The 18,871-nt window shown below is 36.6% G+C and overlaps 2 protein-coding genes across 2 annotated transcripts in view; both read right to left on the bottom strand.

The window, feature by feature from the left end:
- The window catches only part of LOC149779903 (uncharacterized), a 48,449-nt gene extending 29,925 nt beyond the window's left edge, over positions 1–18,524 (bottom strand). Inside the window, exons 1-2 of the mRNA XM_089937329.1 lie at positions 18,342–18,524; positions 11,726–11,862 (exon numbers count right to left, since the gene is read on the bottom strand). The gene's annotated coding sequence lies outside the window, so the exon portion shown is untranslated. The remainder of the gene's footprint in view (positions 1–11,725; positions 11,863–18,341) is intronic.
- On the bottom strand, positions 3,490–4,257 carry LOC149779904 (protein CFDP2-like). Its single transcript, XM_089937328.1, has one exon. The coding sequence runs from the start codon at positions 4,255–4,257 to the stop codon at positions 3,490–3,492; it is 768 nt and encodes a 255-aa protein (XP_089793454.1).
- Positions 18,525–18,871: the final 347 nt, after the last annotated feature.

Raw genomic sequence — 18,871 nt, 5'->3', positions numbered from 1 at the left:
GATGTGTCCCAGAACATACAGTGGCCACAAAAAAACTGCTTTAAAAATGAATTTATTTTATCCCAACAAATCTGGTGTCCCAACATATATGGTAAATATGGTAAACAGAACCATAAAAGTGCTACTGATACACACAATATGCATACTGGATACACCGTCAAGCTATGATTTTACATGGGGGAAACATTTCATTCCATGGTCTTTAACAAAAGCTTCTGTGTTACATTTTGGATATGCACAAAGATATATCGGCCTGAGACCCAAGACTTACAGATAGATCCATGAAAGCATGAGTGAAAACATCATGTCATGTACTGCTATTTGAAGTTTCAGTAAATTAACAAATACAGTAATATCCACATCTTACCTTCAAATGAGAACCATGAAAGTGGCAAATTTGACACCCTTGTCTTGCATATGTGAAAAGGTCCATCATTGTTCATACCACTACTTCTATCAGATTCTAAGTTACAGACAGCACACAGTCTAGGATTCGGCTAATGTGGGTATGTGGGAAAGCTTGTCAGTAGCTTCTCGTGGGTCGGTGGTTCTTACTGGGGTTTTCCCAGGTTCTTCCTCCACCATTAATACTGGCCGCCATGCATAGCCTATTGTGTGCTGAAAAATGGCGTTAAACCCCACAACAACAACAACAAAACACCACACATAAAGTAACTGTAACATTGACATTCAAGCAAATTAGAAACACACTCTCTAGTTCTGATAAAATTTACAAAACATCATCCAGCTAATAGGTTAGTTTCAAGCAGAAATAATTCTGGAACATTATGTACAAAACTAAACTAGTATCCTTACACAGTGACTCAACATGTTCTCGTGAAACGCATGAAAATACCTAGAATTAGGTAAATGACATGGCAGAGCAATACCACACTTCTGATATATATTACTGATATATAATGGTAGTCTCTCGAGTCGAGGAAGACAAGTTGTGCAATCTCATTCAACGGTGGACGCGCATGTGGCTCCTGAGTCCAAATTCCGATGCACACAGGCGGTTGCAGGTGGGGCATGGGACACCGGTGGTTGGTGGTATTTGTGATATAACTCTCCCGAGTTGCAGCAAGAAGCTGGCAGCGGTCATCCTCAAAGGTGGAACAGGCTTTTCTGGTCAGCGCTCGCCAATGGCTTCTGTCTAAGGCAGTGAGCTCGAGCTGGCAGGGTTGGAGGTCTGTCCATTTGATGTTCATCTTGAGGTTGTCTTTGTACCTCTTATGAGGGCGGCCTTGGTTTTGGTTTCCCTGGGCTAGCTCGCCATAGAACAACTGCTTTGGGATTCTGCTTTGATCCATGCGGATGACATGGCCAGTCCAACGAAGCTGGGCCTGGATTAGTTTGGCTTCGATGCTTGTTGTGTTGGCTCTGTCAAGGACTTCCTGGTTGGTGATTCGGTCCTGCCACTTGATCCGCATAATGGATCTCAGGGAGCGCTGGTGGAATTGTTCCAACTGACTGATATGTCTTCGGCAGAGTGTCCACGTTTCACAGCCATACAAGAGAGACGTGAGGACAACTGCATTGTACACTTTCATCTTTGTTGATAGGCGTATGTCCTTGTGCTGCAAAACCTTGGTTCGAAGTCGTCCGAGTGCTTGACTGGCTTTTTGGATCCTCGCAGTGATTTCTTTGTCCAGGGAGCCGTCACTAGATATCGTGCTGCCAAGGTATTTGAAACTGTCCACATTCTTCAGCTGCGTGTCGCCAATGGTGATACAGGGTTGTGAGGGGACAGTGTTTGGGGCGGGCTGGAAGAGGACTTCTGTCTTTCCTAGGCTGATTGTGAGTCCAAATAAGTTGGAGGCTTCAGAAAATCTGTCTATCATTGCCTGTAGGTGAGTCTCTTCATGGGCCATGAGGGCACAGTCATCTGCAAAGAGTGCTTCAATGATGATTCTTTCTAGCGTCTTTGTTTTTGCAGCTAGACGACGGAGATCAAACAATGATCCATCCAGGCGATACCTAATGTAGATCCCAATGTCAAGGTCACGGATGGCATGGAACAGTACCTGTGCGAAGAAGAGGTTGAAGAGTATCGGAGCAAGTAAACAGCCCTGTTTGACACCATTAGATATTGGGAATTTCTCAGAGGGTTCACCAAAAGAATCTCTCCAGTCATGTCAACGTGGAGGAGCCGAATGAGGTTGGTAAACTTCTGAGGACAACCAAGTTTCTTGAGTACTACCCACATTGCGTCTCTGTTGACTGTATCAAAAGCCTTTGTCAGGTCCACTAAGACAGCATACAGATTCATGTTCTACTCAAGGCACTTCTCTTGGACTTGTCTCACTGCGAAGATCATGTCAATGGTGCTGCGGTCTGGGCGAAAACCACACTGAGACTCGGGGAAGTTATCTTCTGACACTGCCGTAATAAGCCTGCTGAGGATGATGCGAGCGAGTATTTTGCCAGCCATGGACAGCAGGGAGATGCCTCTGTAGTTACTGCAGTCCACACGTGTGCCTTTATTTTTATAGACGGTCATGATTGATGCGTCCCTGAGGTTGTTTGGCATCTCTTCTTCTGTCCAGATGCTGATTAGCACATCGTGGAATGCCTCCAGAGTCTGTTCACTGACAGCCTTGTACACCTCCGCTGGGATACCATCCTTTCCAGGTGCCCTGCCACAGTTAATTTGTTTAATGGCCCTCCTCAACTCCTCTATTGTTGGTGGAATATCCAGTTGGTCGTGCGTTGGCTGCTGGGGTATTTGGTCAAGAACAGATTGGCTGACCGATGAGGGCATGTTTAGGAGCTGACTAAAGTTTTCTTTCCATCTTTCCTTAATACCATTCTGGTCCTTTATTAGTGTATTGCCATCTGCAGCGAGCAAGGGCGCAGAGCTGGACTTTGCATGGCTGAGATGGCGTTTTAGAACTCTTTGGAGTTGTTAGTGTCAGCATAGCTTTGCACTTCATCAGCTTTCTTTTCCCACCAATGGTCATACACCTTGCGGATTTCCCTCTGAGCCTCAGCTTGATAGAATTTGAAGCGGTCTATTTTGTTGATGGAGTTTGTGTCATTCTGCCAGTCCATGAATGCTTTGTTCTTTCTGGCGAGCAGATCTTCAATGGCATCGTTGTTCTCGTCGAACCAGTCTTGATGGATTCGCTTCTTTGGGCCCAGGGTCGCCATAGCTGTTTCTCTTATCGTGTCCCTGAGCTTGTTCCATTTTTCGGAGGCATTTCCACATATCAGTCCGTTTGTTGAGAGCTTGTCATCTAGTCTCTTCTGGAAATTGAGCTTGGTGGAAGGCTGCTGGAGTTTGACAATGTTGAAGGCTGTGCGCACAAGTTTAGGACGTCTTAGGTGATGAGGGGCAATGTGCAGCTGTAGGGTAGTTCAGACAAGTCTGTGGTCTGTCCAGCATTCTGCTCCTCGCCAGGCCCTGGTGATGAGGACATCCTTGCCATTAAGCTGGCAGACTATTACATAGTCGATTAAGTGCCATTGGCAAGATCTGGGGTGCATTCAGGTGTTCTTGTGTTTGTTCGCCATTCTGAACACTGAGTTTGTGATTAAGAGGTGAAATTCTGCGCATTTGCTGAGTAGAAGCAGGCCGTTGTTGTTCATTCTGCCGACACCGTGTTTGCCAAGCACACCTTTCCATCGACCATAATCACAGCCAACATGGGCATTGAAGTCCCCCAGTAGTATGATCTTGTCGTCAGCTGGAACTGAGCTAAGTACAGAGCTGAGGTCGGTATAGAACTGCTCGATGGCTTCTGCTGCACTCGATAGGGTAGGGGCATAGGCACTGATGATTGTTGCATGGCGTTTGTGGCTGATAGGTATTCGCAATTTCATTAGCCTCTCATTGATACCAGCAGGCATTTCCGGAAGCTGCTTCAGAAGACATGATTTGATAGCCAGGCCGACTCCATGGATCCTGTCCTCATTTTGGGCTTTTCCTTTCCAGAAGAATGTGTAGCCGCTTGCTAGCTCAGTAAGAGAACCCTCCTCTGCGAACCTGGTTTCACTCAAGGCTGCAATGTCAATACTGTGGCGTGAAAGCTCCTTAGCAACTAGAGCTGTTCTCCTGTGTGGTCTTGCTACGTTCTCTTTGTCCATGAGAGTACGGATGTTCCATGCTCCAATAATAAATTTTTTTCTTTGATTATTTTGACAGCAGATATGGATGATCTTGCCAGCCGCGGCATGCTGGCCAGATATTTTAGGGCAAGCTTTTTTTAGGCCACCTTTTCTAGGCCTCTCCCTATTCAGGGTGAGCAGCGCCATCCTGAAAAGGTCTGCTCAGTCGCCCCTGGATGCTGCCGAACTGTTCTGCTGCCCCGGGTGCAGAGCAAAACGACTTGTCCAAGGGCCGCCTACGTGCAGGTCTCTGACTACAACTCCCAGTGGTTATCTCCACCTGTTGTGTCGCCAGTCGCCCATCGCCGTAGGACTTTGGTAGGTGCAGGTAAGGAACAATGAATGTGATGACGAGGATGAATGATAGGTGCACAACATAACCTGTGCGTGAAGGAGATTAAAGTGAAACAGCCTTTGCACAGAGACAGCCTCACTCTCTCTGCCTTGGTAGTTAGAACTCAGTGGTACGAAGATTCGTCACGGCTGGGGACTACTTCGGCTGCATTGGATGGCTATGACGTAAATGTATATTTCTCTTTTCAAATCCATTCCATGTATATATTGTTTTTTAATAATAATAATAATAATAATAATAAAGACTTTATTTAGAGAAGGTAACTCAGTTAGTTACAGAACTAATCTTCCTTGAGGGCTTCTATCTGTTATGTACAATATATAAAGTATATACAACATGATGTGAAGAATCTGGCTTGATGCTAAATAATTAAGTAATTTTAAAATTCAAAGTATCAAGCCTGGAACACATTCACAGGCATCAGTGAAAACATAAACATATATAAAACATAAAATATAATCCTGCATTGAAAAATTCAGCTATGAAAATGATGTAAAATTACAGAAAAGCAGGCGGTATTTTTTGTACTAGAACTGTTCAATTTTCTAAAGATTTCATCCATTTATGACATTGATTATGAAAAGAAGAAATGCTTGGAGCCTGCCTTATGTCGCTGGGAATGTTGTTCCATACCAGTGGACCAGTATATTGAAAACTTTTTTAAACAATTCCTTCTCTGGCCTTGGTATAATGTCATTTTTACTTCTTACAGACCTTAAATTTGAAGTACCATCAGCATCTCTTTGGTGAAAGATATTGCTTAGATAGACAGGAATGGCTTTTCTGGATACTTTACACATCAATTTGGCCTTTCTAAGAAATATTCTTTCATGTATTGTTAAAACCTTTATATTATTCATTGTATCCTGAAAATTGTCTATACAATGATCTAGAATTAAATGGCAAGCCCTCTTTTGGAGTCTTAAAAGTGTTGTTATGTTTGAATTAGAGGTATTACCCCAAATTACATGGCTGAATATAACTTTTATAAAAAATGACCCTATACTGAAGAGGAATGTGTTTTGATTTTCTTCAGTAGAAAAAGATAAGAATTAACCTTTTCTGAAATGTTTACATGTTTAACATGAATAGACCAAGTAAGATTGTTATCTTCTATGAATACACCAAGAATTCTATCTTGATAGGTCATATTAAGGTTCACGTTGTCAAATAGAACCTGGAGTTTGTCGCTATCTAGCCTTGCTTGTTTTTGTTGTGTTGTTACTAGTAGGGCTTTCGTTTTTTCTGCATTTATGATCATACTGTTTTCCTTGCACCATACTTGAGGTCTGTTGAGAGCATCTTGTAAGTTATTTTCAAGTACTGTTTTGGTTTTACCCATCTCAGACAGTGTAGTATCATCTGCATAGAGGTCAGTGGAACAAATTGAAGTTCCAATCTTAAGAGGTAAATCGTTGATAAATAGAATGAATAACAGAGGTCCAAGGATAGAGCCCTGTGGTGGGAATCTTAACATTTTCCAAGTTGTAAACCAAAAGCAAGTCCCCTACTCCAGGGTATGAAATAGGATATGTTTTGGATGTACAACTGTATATATTCCCTTATGCCCATCAAGTGTATAGCTAGTCCTAGGATGGAGATCTTAATAGTTTTCAAGTTTTGAGCCATGGTAAATTTTCCAATCATGGGGCACAACTGGATATATGTCCAATTTTGTCTCCTAATGCCCTTCAAACCAATATATATATATAAAGACTGGTGATCTCAAAAGTTTCCAAGTGAGGACCCAAAAGCAAGTCTCCTTCTAAAGGGTCTGTACTGGAAATGTGTATAATTTCTTCTCATGTCCTTGAACCAATCATATATGATAAAAAGGTGGGAATCTCAACTGCTTACAAGCTGTGACCCAGGGTCAAACATATATACGGCTATTGGATGGAGATCTCAACAGTTTCCACATTGTGACCCAGGCCAAGTTTACCCACAGGAACCTTCCCTGGGGCAAGACCAGAAAATGTAACATAAGTGCAAAGCATTTGTTATAGTACTGGCCTTTCAGATGACACAACCCAACTTCAGATCTTACTCTACAAGACTTTAAATCTTCAGATCTTAACAAACAATAACTATACCCAGAAACTGGATCCATTGCAAGTGTTATAATGAAAATTCTAAAAAAAAACATGTGTATATAAAGCCTACCCAAGGACTTATCCCAAAGTTTCAGGTTTGTGTCTTTAATAATGTAGGAGATAAAATGCATTACTAATAGAGGAACAGACAGACAGATTGACATGAGGATATAATCCCCACCTTTTTAACAGTTGCATGAGGATAAAAGTCATTTTTGTTTTACTTATTTAAACCATTATGAATGTTCATGATAACTATGAAAAGGTTTCAGATACTATCAATACTTAGTGAAACATTTTTGGTTTACAATGTACACCTTCTATGAAATGGAATTTTCATGGCATGAGAAACACAAAACAAATTTATGTATCTCTGAACTCAGTGACATAACAAATAACTACACACATTAACTATACTGACAAGATTTTACTTTTAATTTTCAATATTAATGATACCATTATTACAACTTATATAACAATAGAAACTCTTGCTGAAACTTTATTTTCTATCAAACCTAATAGTGTGATATTCCAATTGTTTATAATACATACATTTTCTACCCAATTGCCAGGACTGTAGAAGGCATGGTGGTGAGCTACATACAGATAGTTAATGGGAATAGGAAAACTACAAATAACAACCAATGCAAATTGCATATGATTATTATTATTTTTATTATCATCAACATCACCATCATTATTATTAAGTTTTAAGTTTCATAATTAGAGAAATAAAGTTTTGACAGCTTTTCTGTTCAGTTGTCAGTTGGTTATTTCATGGTTCTTCAGATTACTCTGTATTTAAAATCAACTAAAGTTGGCAACAAGAAATTTGATTTCTTCCCTTCTGATTATAATTTAAAAAGATAGTGAAATTATTAATTTATATTATCTATATTATGATACTGGACAGTAACACTGTTTTGCAGGCAAACATTCATATTACATGGTTCACACGCTTTTCTAAAGATAAATTTCAAGGTCATTTCCAGGTTTATTCCAGGATGAAATTACTTTCTTCAAGGTTCCCATATGACCATTACTGAATGGAATAAAAACATGCATTTTCTAAATTTAAAGATGTTTCTCTTTCAAGGCTCTCCAAAAACATCCAAGTCCGAAAAGATAATCATGTACAAAACCACAAAATGTATCATACGAAACAAGTTTGATTATATTCCTATAAACTGGCATGTAAAGTCATTTCAATGTAGAGAATAAAAATTCTAACTTTATTTTGCTGCATTATGTTGTTAAGTGGGATCAACATAATGGACATAAATTATGTGTTGTTTCCTTTCAAACCTTTAATTCTAAAGAATTATATAGCAATATATATATATATATATCTATATATATATATATATATATATATATATATATATATATATATATATATATGCATCTCATAGAAAGTAACATTTCCTATTACAGTATAAAGAAAACAATAAACACAAATAATTTGAATCTTGTCTTGTAATGAAAAGAGTTTAACCCTGAATTTATCTGTGCCAATACAATCCCAAACAAGATTTTTTAAACAACCTAATTTCCTTAAGATGATTCTGTTAAAAAAACCATCATTTAAAAAACATTTTCAAAAAAGTTGATTTAAATTTTGACAAAAGACTTTCAAAATTATATACTGCTGTAGAAACAAGGACTGAATTTTCTGTAAAGTCAACTTGTCTACTTGTAATTTGTTAAACCAGTCCCCAAACCTATATTGATACAGGGGCTCATATTGTTTTTTAATAATAATTTCTCAATTCAGCTCTGATTATCAACAAATTGGACAACAAATCTGGCTTAAAACGAATAGCAGTCCATTTTTTTATCTGAGTTTCCTCTGAATATTCCATCAAATTTTTCATATTTTCACATTTATGCTGGGTGGGGGTCATTGCAACTGCATATTGAAAATTTGGAATTTGCCGCCACCGTGCAGTAGCAACATATATGTAGTCGCTTACCAGCAGGCCTAAAATATTTGAACTTATGTTATATCGACTCATACCTGCATGAAATTGATAGGAAAATAATTTATTTTCTCAGAAATGGCAAGTATTATAATCTTTATATGGTTAATCCACTGACAGACAAGATGAAACTAAAGCGGAGATGAAACCCGACCCAGTACTTGCCACTTGCATTACTAGTCACATGACTTCACAAATCTCAAATGATGACATCAGAAGTCCAACTGTCACGTGATATCAGCAAAAAACTCCTTTATAATGTTGTTGTACAGAAATTAAATTTATTAAATTAAAGTCAGATACATTTTGTAAAAACCAGCAATCTGACCAGTCTGATTTATCAAGCAGACAGCATATGTCAATGTGGTAGTCACGTGATAAAACAAAACTCCAGAAGTTGTTCTCGGATAATATAAATATTGAGAATTTTGTGTTCTTTCATTTTTGTATTTTTATTTTTATTACAACCAGTATATGACTTTCATTTAATATTTTTTATTTTTTTCTCTACAACATTTGAAAATGTGGGTTGTTAGATTTGAGTACTCAGGTAACTAGCAGTGCAAATCACAAGTAGCAGGTCACATTTCCTCAACAACGTAGTTTTATCTTGTCTTTCAGCAGATTAAAGACAAAACGATTTTAATACTCACAATTTCTGAGAAGAAAAGTACTTTTCATATCAATTTCATGCATGTATCACTCGATCTAACAATGTTTAAAGTTTGCTAGACCAACTGGTAAGTGCTACACTTTGCCACCACCATATTGGCCTCTTGTGATGCTAGACTGGTTTTCATACCTTCCATGTAAGGAAAGATACAGATATCGAGCTGACTTTGAAAATAAAAGTCTACACGACAAATCTAATCCACTGGGTGTTTGGATTGACTCAGCATATATGTTTATTGCAAACAACCAAATGATCCATACTGCACTCTCCGAATATTCTGGTCAGAACTCGATAAATTTAACTCATGATCAGTTTAGTTAGGACTCAATTACGTGATTGTTTTGGGTGTCAAGTGGAAAATTCCCAGGTTTTTCCAGACTTTCATCAATATTTGCGAAATTCAAGGACTTTTCACAGTCAGGAAAAAATTTCCATTTCTCCCGACTTTTTCCCAATTTCCCAGTAGCGTGGGAACCCTGACATCAACCAACACTTTCATTTTTCAATAATACATATTTAAGTGTTTTTTGTAAACAGAAACCTATCCATAGGAAGCACTCTAAGTAAAGTATTCATTTGATCAATGTAAAAATATTACACAGAATCCTTCATCATCACAGTTAAACTTCTCTAAGTGTAAGCTATGTTCCAGATGAGTGTAAACAGGCAAAAAGCAGTGTATTCTTATATACGAGTTACTGCCAGCCATGTTTGCTGCTCAACAGTGTTTTAAAAGTCCTTATGTGATGTGATACCCAACAAAAAACAAAGAAAAAAACCCAAATGAATAAAGAATATGAACTACTAAATATTTACAAAGTACGATGCCCTGCTCAATGCATCTGCAGTACATGCAATGTGCAATTTGCAACAAAGAAATGTCAACTGAATTGGAGTTTAATAGTAGTAGGTTTCTGAAATAAACAATATTAATGACATTAGAAACAGTCTCTGATTATGGAGATAGTATGCAGTGTACTCTATCAACAAAATCATTAATAACCAAGCATTTGAAGTTGCGACCTTATCTCCCTTGCATCATCTTACTTCAAGTCCTTTTCCATATGTTTTTAAGTTTCTAATATATCTGTTGTACTTTCTGTTATTAATTCTTTCTCCATCTCCATCATAATAATCCCATCAGTTTTTCCACAAAATGTCATATTCACAAGCCTAATATAAAATTTCTTAATAAATAAAAAAAAAACGAGGTCAAAAAGGTTAATATTTTTTTAATGCTATAATAAAACAGAACATTTGAATATCATTCACTTCACCTGACAAGTCAATGGAAGTTCATAGCAGAAGAGCTTCATGACCCCAAACTTAAACTTTATCTGCATTTTTCACAAGTGATGGTTACTTTTGACATAAAAGGATGCTCCCACCACAAATGCAAGCTCTATCCCAAGGTGATAATTTTGAAAAACACTGTGTACTAAACAGCCTGATGTGATTCAAAGTAGTTGTCATCCAGGCTGTTTTTTGGAGTAATTCTACTTGCCATGAAACAATGTGTCAACTGCTATGGATGGCTAGCTCTTCCAAGCCAATTATTGTTATTTCACTATCTACATACTGTAAAGTAACCTCACATCAATCTCAAGAACTGCACAAGCCCAAAACACCTAACCAATATCTTTAAACATAAACAATAATATCTGAAAAACATCATGGTCTTAAGTTAAGAAATCTGACAGTGGCCAATTTACAAAACTATCCCCATTTACCTTCAATTTGACAATTTTCCTCAAAATAGCTTTCATCATCTACATATCACATATTTAGACATTATCTAGTACAAAGGTATAAGCGAGAACCGACTGTATGCAAAACTACGTTATTACTCTTTTAGAAAAATCACTACTTTGAGGCAAAAAGCATAATTATATTTTGAGTTAAGACTGCCTGCATTCATTCCAAGATTTACAATTGAGTTCAACCTCAGGTGCTTCTCATCCTTGATTAGCCCTATAACATCAGTACATAACCAACATTTCTTTACATTTCCTGAACGCCAATAAGAGTTTTGAAGTTAAACATTTTATTAGTAAACAACAGATACTATGTTAGATGTCTGTGATAAAACTGAAAAGGTTGTCCAAACTGTACTGGCTAACAGAATCAACCATACAGTAAAGAAAATAATATGCTTTAGAAGTTACAACAGTCTAGTTAACTGGAATAGAGCAACATTTATGCTACAAACATAAAGCCATGTTGGAACATTGACATACTGCTGTGTGGGACCATGCTAAGCATACAAATAAACATATAAAATAAATCCAATGAAATATGGCCAGCGAAACTGTCTATACATAAAAACATACTTCACACAATTTAACAGAGAAATTTTTCCACAGACTCCCTATTTACTTACAACTGACTTTAATGATATTTGGAGTTTAGAAAATGATAGTAAATATTAATATGAAGTTTAGAACAAATATTAACAGTAGAAAGTTTAGCTCAAGTTATTACGCATTTCAACCACTCTGTCAAAATAAGTACATACCACAAAATATAACTCTTGCAGATGCTATATCTGTCAAAGTCAATCCCTGGTGCACACAGATCAGGATGAGTATCTGGATGAGGTTTTTTCAGCAAGACCAACCAATTAATCCTAACATTTTACTTGGCAACTGAAACCTGCAAAATGAAAAGAAATAAGTGATACTGATGCATATTTAAAACTCAGTGAAAGCATGAGAAATTCAGAGGAAAAACCATTGTTAACTACACCAAACTTTCTGAACCAATCAAAATGTTTCAATTTCATAAATGTGAAAATGTTTTTCCCTGTTGTGAAAATTCATGAAAGACAAGGATGTATCTTTACCTTTAGTTGATAATGGCAGAGTACCTTTGATTTTGGCTCAACGGAGTCTTTCACACAGTAGTAAACAGTATGTTGAAAAAGGATGTAGTACCATGAGGCTAATGCATTATAATTACATGCATATACACAATAAAGTAGAAAAAAACAATAGGAGATGTGACTGACTTCAACAAATAAAAAAAATCTTAAGGGTAAGAGACAGTTATTATAAAATTTAATACGATATCTATTTGCTGAATATAAAAATTTATTAAAAAGATAAAGCACAAAATGATGTCGAAAAGGTTGATATTCAGGGATAGCTATAATAAAACAAAACATAAAAATATCCTTCACTTCACCTGACAAGTCAATGGAAGTTCAAAGCAAAAGAAGTTTATGATCTGCAACCAAAATTTTATGGTTGCATTTCTCACATCTGAGGGTAATTTTTGACACAAAGTGATGCTCACACTTCGAACACAAACTCTTTCCTTGTCTGATAATTTTGAAAAACATTCCGTACATGTAGTAAACAACCTGATCTGATTCAAAATAGTTGCCATTCAGGACGTTTTGGAGATATTCTATTTGCCCTGAACACACGTCTACTGCTATGGGTAGCTAGCTCTGCTTCTTAGCTGATTATCAGGGGTCATCTACTAGGTGAAGTGGGTGATTATGATGCCTAAAAAATGCAAACTTTGCTTTGAAAAAAATTTAAAATTTGCATTTCTCTGTTAGGAAAGCAAAAACGACTTCAACCTGTGGCTTCTTTAAATGTACAGTGAGTTACAACAGTTCATAATTTCAAGATGCTCCCTCAGTTAAGCCATGAAGTTCTGTAGATGTAGTGTTATAAGCCAAGGTGAAATGTATTGTATGCGGTGTTGATACCAATTGTGCTGAAGGAAAAAAAACTCTTACACATTCACAGGCATGTGTTTTAATAGCCAACTGACCATTAACCATTTACCGAGCAGTTATCACTGCTCGACTTCCACAAGTTAGGCCTATCATTGGAAGATGAAAACATGCCAACTTATGTTTTGATACTTAAACACCAGTATGTAAATTGTAATCTGTATTTTGAGAATATAATCAGTGAAAATTACTTTCAAATTTAATGTTTTTTAAAAATAAAATGATGATTAGCAGCAGGGAGGGCAAATCTTACAACTTTCTGCAGCGGTCCTGTTTTAGAAATACGAAAAATGAAAATACAAGGTCAATAACATCAAACCGAAGCCTCTAACTGACAGATACTTCTCTAATTGGGTTATTTTATCTTTTGTGTTTTTATTTTTTATTAATGTTCATTTACCCATCAGACACTCAGTTTTTCTTGTCGCCCTCCCTGCTGCTCCAGTGTGGTGTAATTAAATCATTATTATAACAATAATAATGATAACTATGGAATATCACACATCTAAACTCACTCGACAGCAACTAGAGGCAACTAAGAAATATTTCTCTGTCTGTGATTCTGTCAAGCAGCAACTACAACAGCATCAGGAAGCTTGAGTGGAATTTGCAGAGGATACAGAAGAATTATTTAAACCAATTGTTGAGCCAACCAAAAAGATCGTTAAGGCTACAACGGCATCACAGCAGGTTATGGCAGCATTATCAAAACAAATTAAAGAAGCTACGGAGTCTGCCAACAAAACACATGCTGAAATTCAAGACGTTAAAAATATTGTCAAGGATCTGTCTAAACCAGAATTAAAAACTAGGTATTTTATTCAGCAAGGCTATATAGAAGTTATGGCTGATCCTGTTAAGATTGCTGTGGTGGAATATCAGCTGTGCCATCATTTTCCGAAGCCAGTTTTATAACACTCTAGAAACCGAGTGGGTTGCTAGGGTATTTCGTGAGTACAAGGATATTCCACAAATCAGTTAAAAATATAAAAAAGAATGTGATGATTTTATTCATGAAGTTTATGAAATGAAAAAAGTACTGGAACGCCAGTTATATCGCCAGGAAAGCAATGATCTCGACAAAGGAGACAACCATCACCTGATCCCGGTGTACCTGGACATGGTATTGCTACTTGAGGATGTGGTCTTTTTGCTCCATGTCCCAATAATGTCTTGCTGATGGTGAACAACTAGAAATTTTGACTGGCAGAAAATGAGCCGGTAATAATTCACCAGAAATTATTAATAAAGCAGCTGATATTTGTCAAAAATTATTTACAGGCAGTATCATGGACATTAATGTTTATCGGTCCCTCACCGATGAAATTGCCTATGATTAAGGGTATACAATTAGATCAGTGACAAGAAAATAAGATGAATCATACACAGTGCTCAAAATGGACCAATCATGGTCAGGGTGATAAATTCATGATTACCAGTATACAAGGTTACCTACGGAGATGGACTCAGTGATGTTGTTCAAGGTCTATTCACAAGGATAGCCCCAAAAGCAATATCGATTGCAAAGCAAATGTGAATGAAAGGGGATAAAGGTATTGGTGCTGTTGGTAATGTTGCTAGTAAAGCATTCTCAGCAATCAAGGACAGACTAGCATGATTAATACAACGAAAACCTCAGCCAGTAAAATCCCCCTGCACTGAAGTTATGCCTTCAAATGTTAGTTGTTTTTGTTGTTGTTGTTGTGGGGTTTAACACCATTTTTCAGCACATGATAGGATATGCATGGCGGCCAGTATTAATGGTGGAGGAAGAACCCAGGAAAACCCAGAGAAGAACCACCGACCCACAAGAAGCTACTGGCAAGCTTTCTCACATACCCACATTGGCCGTCAAATGTTAGTAAAATAATAAATCAAGCTGCGAATAAAAAACTAGCAGAGCTGGCTGGTGTTCCCCAATAAGAAAATGGGAAAAAAATATAACTGTAAGTCTGACAGCAGGAAGTGATCTTGCAGCCAGCATTAATGGTGGAGGAAGAACCTGGGAAATCCCCGGAAAGAACTACTGACCCTTGAGAAGCTACTGGCAAGCTTTCTCACATACCCACACTGGCCGAATCTGAGATAAATTACATGAATATACAATGTTGCTATCAGTGGCAACACGCCAAATTATCATCACTGATATCAGGGCTCAATGATGGAATAATATCAGATCAGGAATTCACAGAAATGATTAAGGTTTACCATGAATCAACTGGAAACCAAACCTTCTTGTCTTTAACAAGGATAGTGTCAACAATAAAAATCCCTAATTTAAATCAGGAAGTAAATAATAATAATGTCACTAATGACGTCACAAGAATTACTCGAGCAAACCATCATTAATATAACACTGCAAAAATAACCATGATATCAGTGAGCTCAACCAATACCGAGTTTGATGTTAGCTTTCCAACGGCAATTCCATCCAAGGAAATAGCATTAGCACAATTGAGAGTATATTACAGCTGACCAAATATTAGATCAAATTCGTTCAGTAGGTTGCACGCAAACAACTCATTAGCGTTTTCTTATACAAAATAAACCCGATGGAACTCCAGACTGGAACGTTGTTGGTATTCCTAAAGGCCGTTATCAAACAGAACAGATTAATAGTGAATTCCAGCGTAGGATTAAATCTATTATAAAAAAAAAAGAATCCAAAATTGCCATTATGGTCCATGAGCCAACATTATCAGTCGTGTCAGAAATATTGACACCAGACTACACTGTAAATATATATATCAAACATCGATCAGAACCATTCTTGGATGGCCAGAAGAGAACCCTGTTTATGAAGGAGCAACAGAACCTCAAAAATCTGATTACATTTCAGAAAAGCAAGAGTATTGGAAAAACATTCCAGATTATAATATTTCTTGTCTGTGGAAAGCAATAAAAATTAAACCTGATAATGGTAAATTCTGTTGCTATTTTTCACAACACTCGGGATGGCAATGCTCTTCTCGCTGAAATTATGTGGAAATATGATAACACCAGCGTGATGTCATTTTATGAAGATGATATAAAAACATTATTCAGTGAAATTAATTGTGAACACAAACGAATAAGTGACAAACTAAGCCAGTCATTCACCTGTTATATTAACGAGTTTCCCCCATTTGCGATTATCTGAGGGAAGAAATCATCAGACAAATAAAGCACCTGAACCACAATGCATGGGACCTTGAGATTGTTAATCAGTCTTGTGCTAGTGTTATGTATATATGTATATCTGATTTTATATATATATATATATATATATATATATATATATATATATATATATATATATATATATATATATATAACTTGTTTGTCAGTTTTAAATTTTTTATTTTCTTACATGCTATCGTAATATAAATTTATTCACTAGAGATGATTCTTTTTCAGAAATTATTTTGACCTTGACTGTTAGTTCATAAACAACAGGTGTTGATCTAAATTTTGACCTGGATTCAGAATTAGTAAACAAAGTTCTATTTTATTTTAAAATGATTGGTTGTTGTCAAGGTCATGATGGGACTATGTGGGTTAAGAAGTAAACGCCTTTTCTAAATTTTTATTCTGGGAATAAAATCATTGGTCTAATCAAGGCCATATTCTGTGTATGTGATATAACCATGATCACGTGACCCCCCTCCGATTTTGCAACTTAGGGGAATTTTGAAACTGTGACTTATGATACAATATAATGTTTGTTTTGAGAGAGATTTCTCAGTCTGGGGCTTTTCATACTGATGTCAAGTTAATTTGTTGAAGCCGAATTTGAGCTATAATAATTCTTCAGATCAGTTGGATTTCAAAAGGATTAATTCTTTATTCTCTGGAAATATTTTGAAGAGAGCTCATACAGAAATTTTGGAAAGACATTGCTTACAAATTTAATTTGGATTTCCAACACCGGAGTGCCATTATTTGTATTTCTACAAGGAACTGTAGATAAGTACAGTAAACACTACAGCATACGTCATCATCATCCATCTTGGATTTTACAACAGGATTCGACTTTGAAATTATTAAAATATTTATTACTAGGACTTTTGTAATTTAATTAGTGGATTATTCTTAGATTATTTTTGGATTTGATTCTTGAAACCGTAAGTTCTTCTTCTTTTTCATTTTAACAGAATTTTCCAGGAAAATAAATTATTTGTTAATTTTAAAAAGCTTGTTGTTTTAGCTCTTTCTGTGTTACTGTTTATCCAAGCCTAAACACGTAACACTAGTCCTATAACATAAGAGACATCACCAGATATTTTTGTTCTGGGTGGGTGATGGGTCTTATTGCCTAACTAATGGCACTGTGTAGAGTGTTTTGATGTCGACTAACAGTATAACGAAAGTCAAATTTTCAGAAATATCACACACAACTGGCAACCAATAATGACGCTTTCCTACAAAGTAAAGTTATAATGTTTTTGTCAGACTTTACTTACCCTGATGTCTTTTCTCTAATAAATTCAAATTCTCACAAAAGAAATGGACCCGTTTTCAAGTTTCGTTAGCCTACATTTCAGTTGGCTGGAAAGCGATGAAAGCCAGGAATGCTGAAATCGGGTTAAGTTGAAATATTGTTTATTAACAAAACGAATAAAAATATATTATGCCAATTGGAACTGTAAAGCAATGTTTCATTTTGTTCAAGAAATATATCCGCCACATTAACCTACTTAAACATACTTTGGCATACCTTGACTACCGCTGCATTGCAAAAAATTCAAATGCATGTCAATAGAACATGAAAATGCATTCATTTGCTAGTGTCATATTTTGATTCAGCCAGGATAAAGCCAGCACAGTAAGTATATTAATTACACATAAATTAGTGGATGAGTGTCGATATATGCAGTGCCTAATATGCGAGATATTCCTGAAACTTTAGACTATTCATTCCGATTTCAACTGACATCTGTACACACTATACAAGCCCCTTAATTGGAGAGTAAGACATAGTACTTAACTAAATACAACATGTGCTATGTCTTACATTGTAGGACTAAGTTTTGTGCAAGCGGTGATTGAAGCCAGCGGTGAATATGTTGCGATTAATGGCAATAAATACCCACATAAACAAATATTCCTAAAAAAATCCGTTGTCAGAGGCATATCTGCCAACATTTAAACTTCTCGGATTTAACGTCGACGAGCTGAAGAAAAATGTCAATGATATTATCGATGAATATTTTCCACAAATCGTTGCCGTATGGAGAACTATAAATTAACAAAAGGAGTGCAAGCGTGACGCCACCCTTCGATTCGACTGTTGTTATGCGTCTTTTATCATGTTAATTTATAGTACCGATAACGTGATTTGGTGGTATTAGAGATTTCATCGTACGTCTTTATTAATAAAACGTCAGCCTCCTGTGATTGAACTTACATATACAATGGTTAGAGGTGTCTAACAATGTCAAACATCTTTAATAACAGACTGTCATCAAGTCTGACACTTATAACCTTCTGTAAACAGCGTTGAATTATTAAACTTTCTGCGTTATTTCTCCAGCATAACGTTTGGGATTTCCAAAATAGTACTGCTTACAACAGTGCGTCTTTCCATTGATGACTGCTTTTCCTGATCACTGGACTGATCACCTATCTCACTTTGTTCAGTCGGGGGCGCTCTACAGCTATTAACTCTGAGAGAGTGGCGGGTATAAAGTGAAGTTGTTTACAAATTGCAACGTGCACACTGGAGAGAATATATGTATCCCTATGATTACCTCATATCTTGGCGCTGAAATTTCCTGAGACGTTATACTTGTGGAAATTGTACATATGCATTTAGTTACATAAAATGACTGCTCCCTTATGCCTAAAAAAAAAAAAAAAAAAAAAAAAAAAAAAAAAAAAAACCAGCCTGAATAGTTTAAAGAACACTATCTTTAGCAGTTAAAATAGGGAAAATTA

This window comes from Sinohyriopsis cumingii, chromosome 16 (genome assembly GCF_028554795.1).
Source record: "Sinohyriopsis cumingii isolate HCF-2022 chromosome 16, ASM2855479v2, whole genome shotgun sequence".
NCBI classification, from domain to species: domain Eukaryota; kingdom Metazoa; phylum Mollusca; class Bivalvia; order Unionida; family Unionidae; genus Sinohyriopsis; species Sinohyriopsis cumingii.
The sequence above is the reverse complement of the archived record's forward strand: the minus strand, read 5'-3'. Positions and strand labels throughout refer to the sequence as shown.

What these genes read in the sequence shown, in the direction of transcription:
- LOC149779904 (XM_089937328.1), bottom strand. Translation starts at nt 4,257, where the DNA reads ATGGCGCTGCTCACCCTGAATAGGGAGAGGCCTAGAAAAGGTGGCCTA.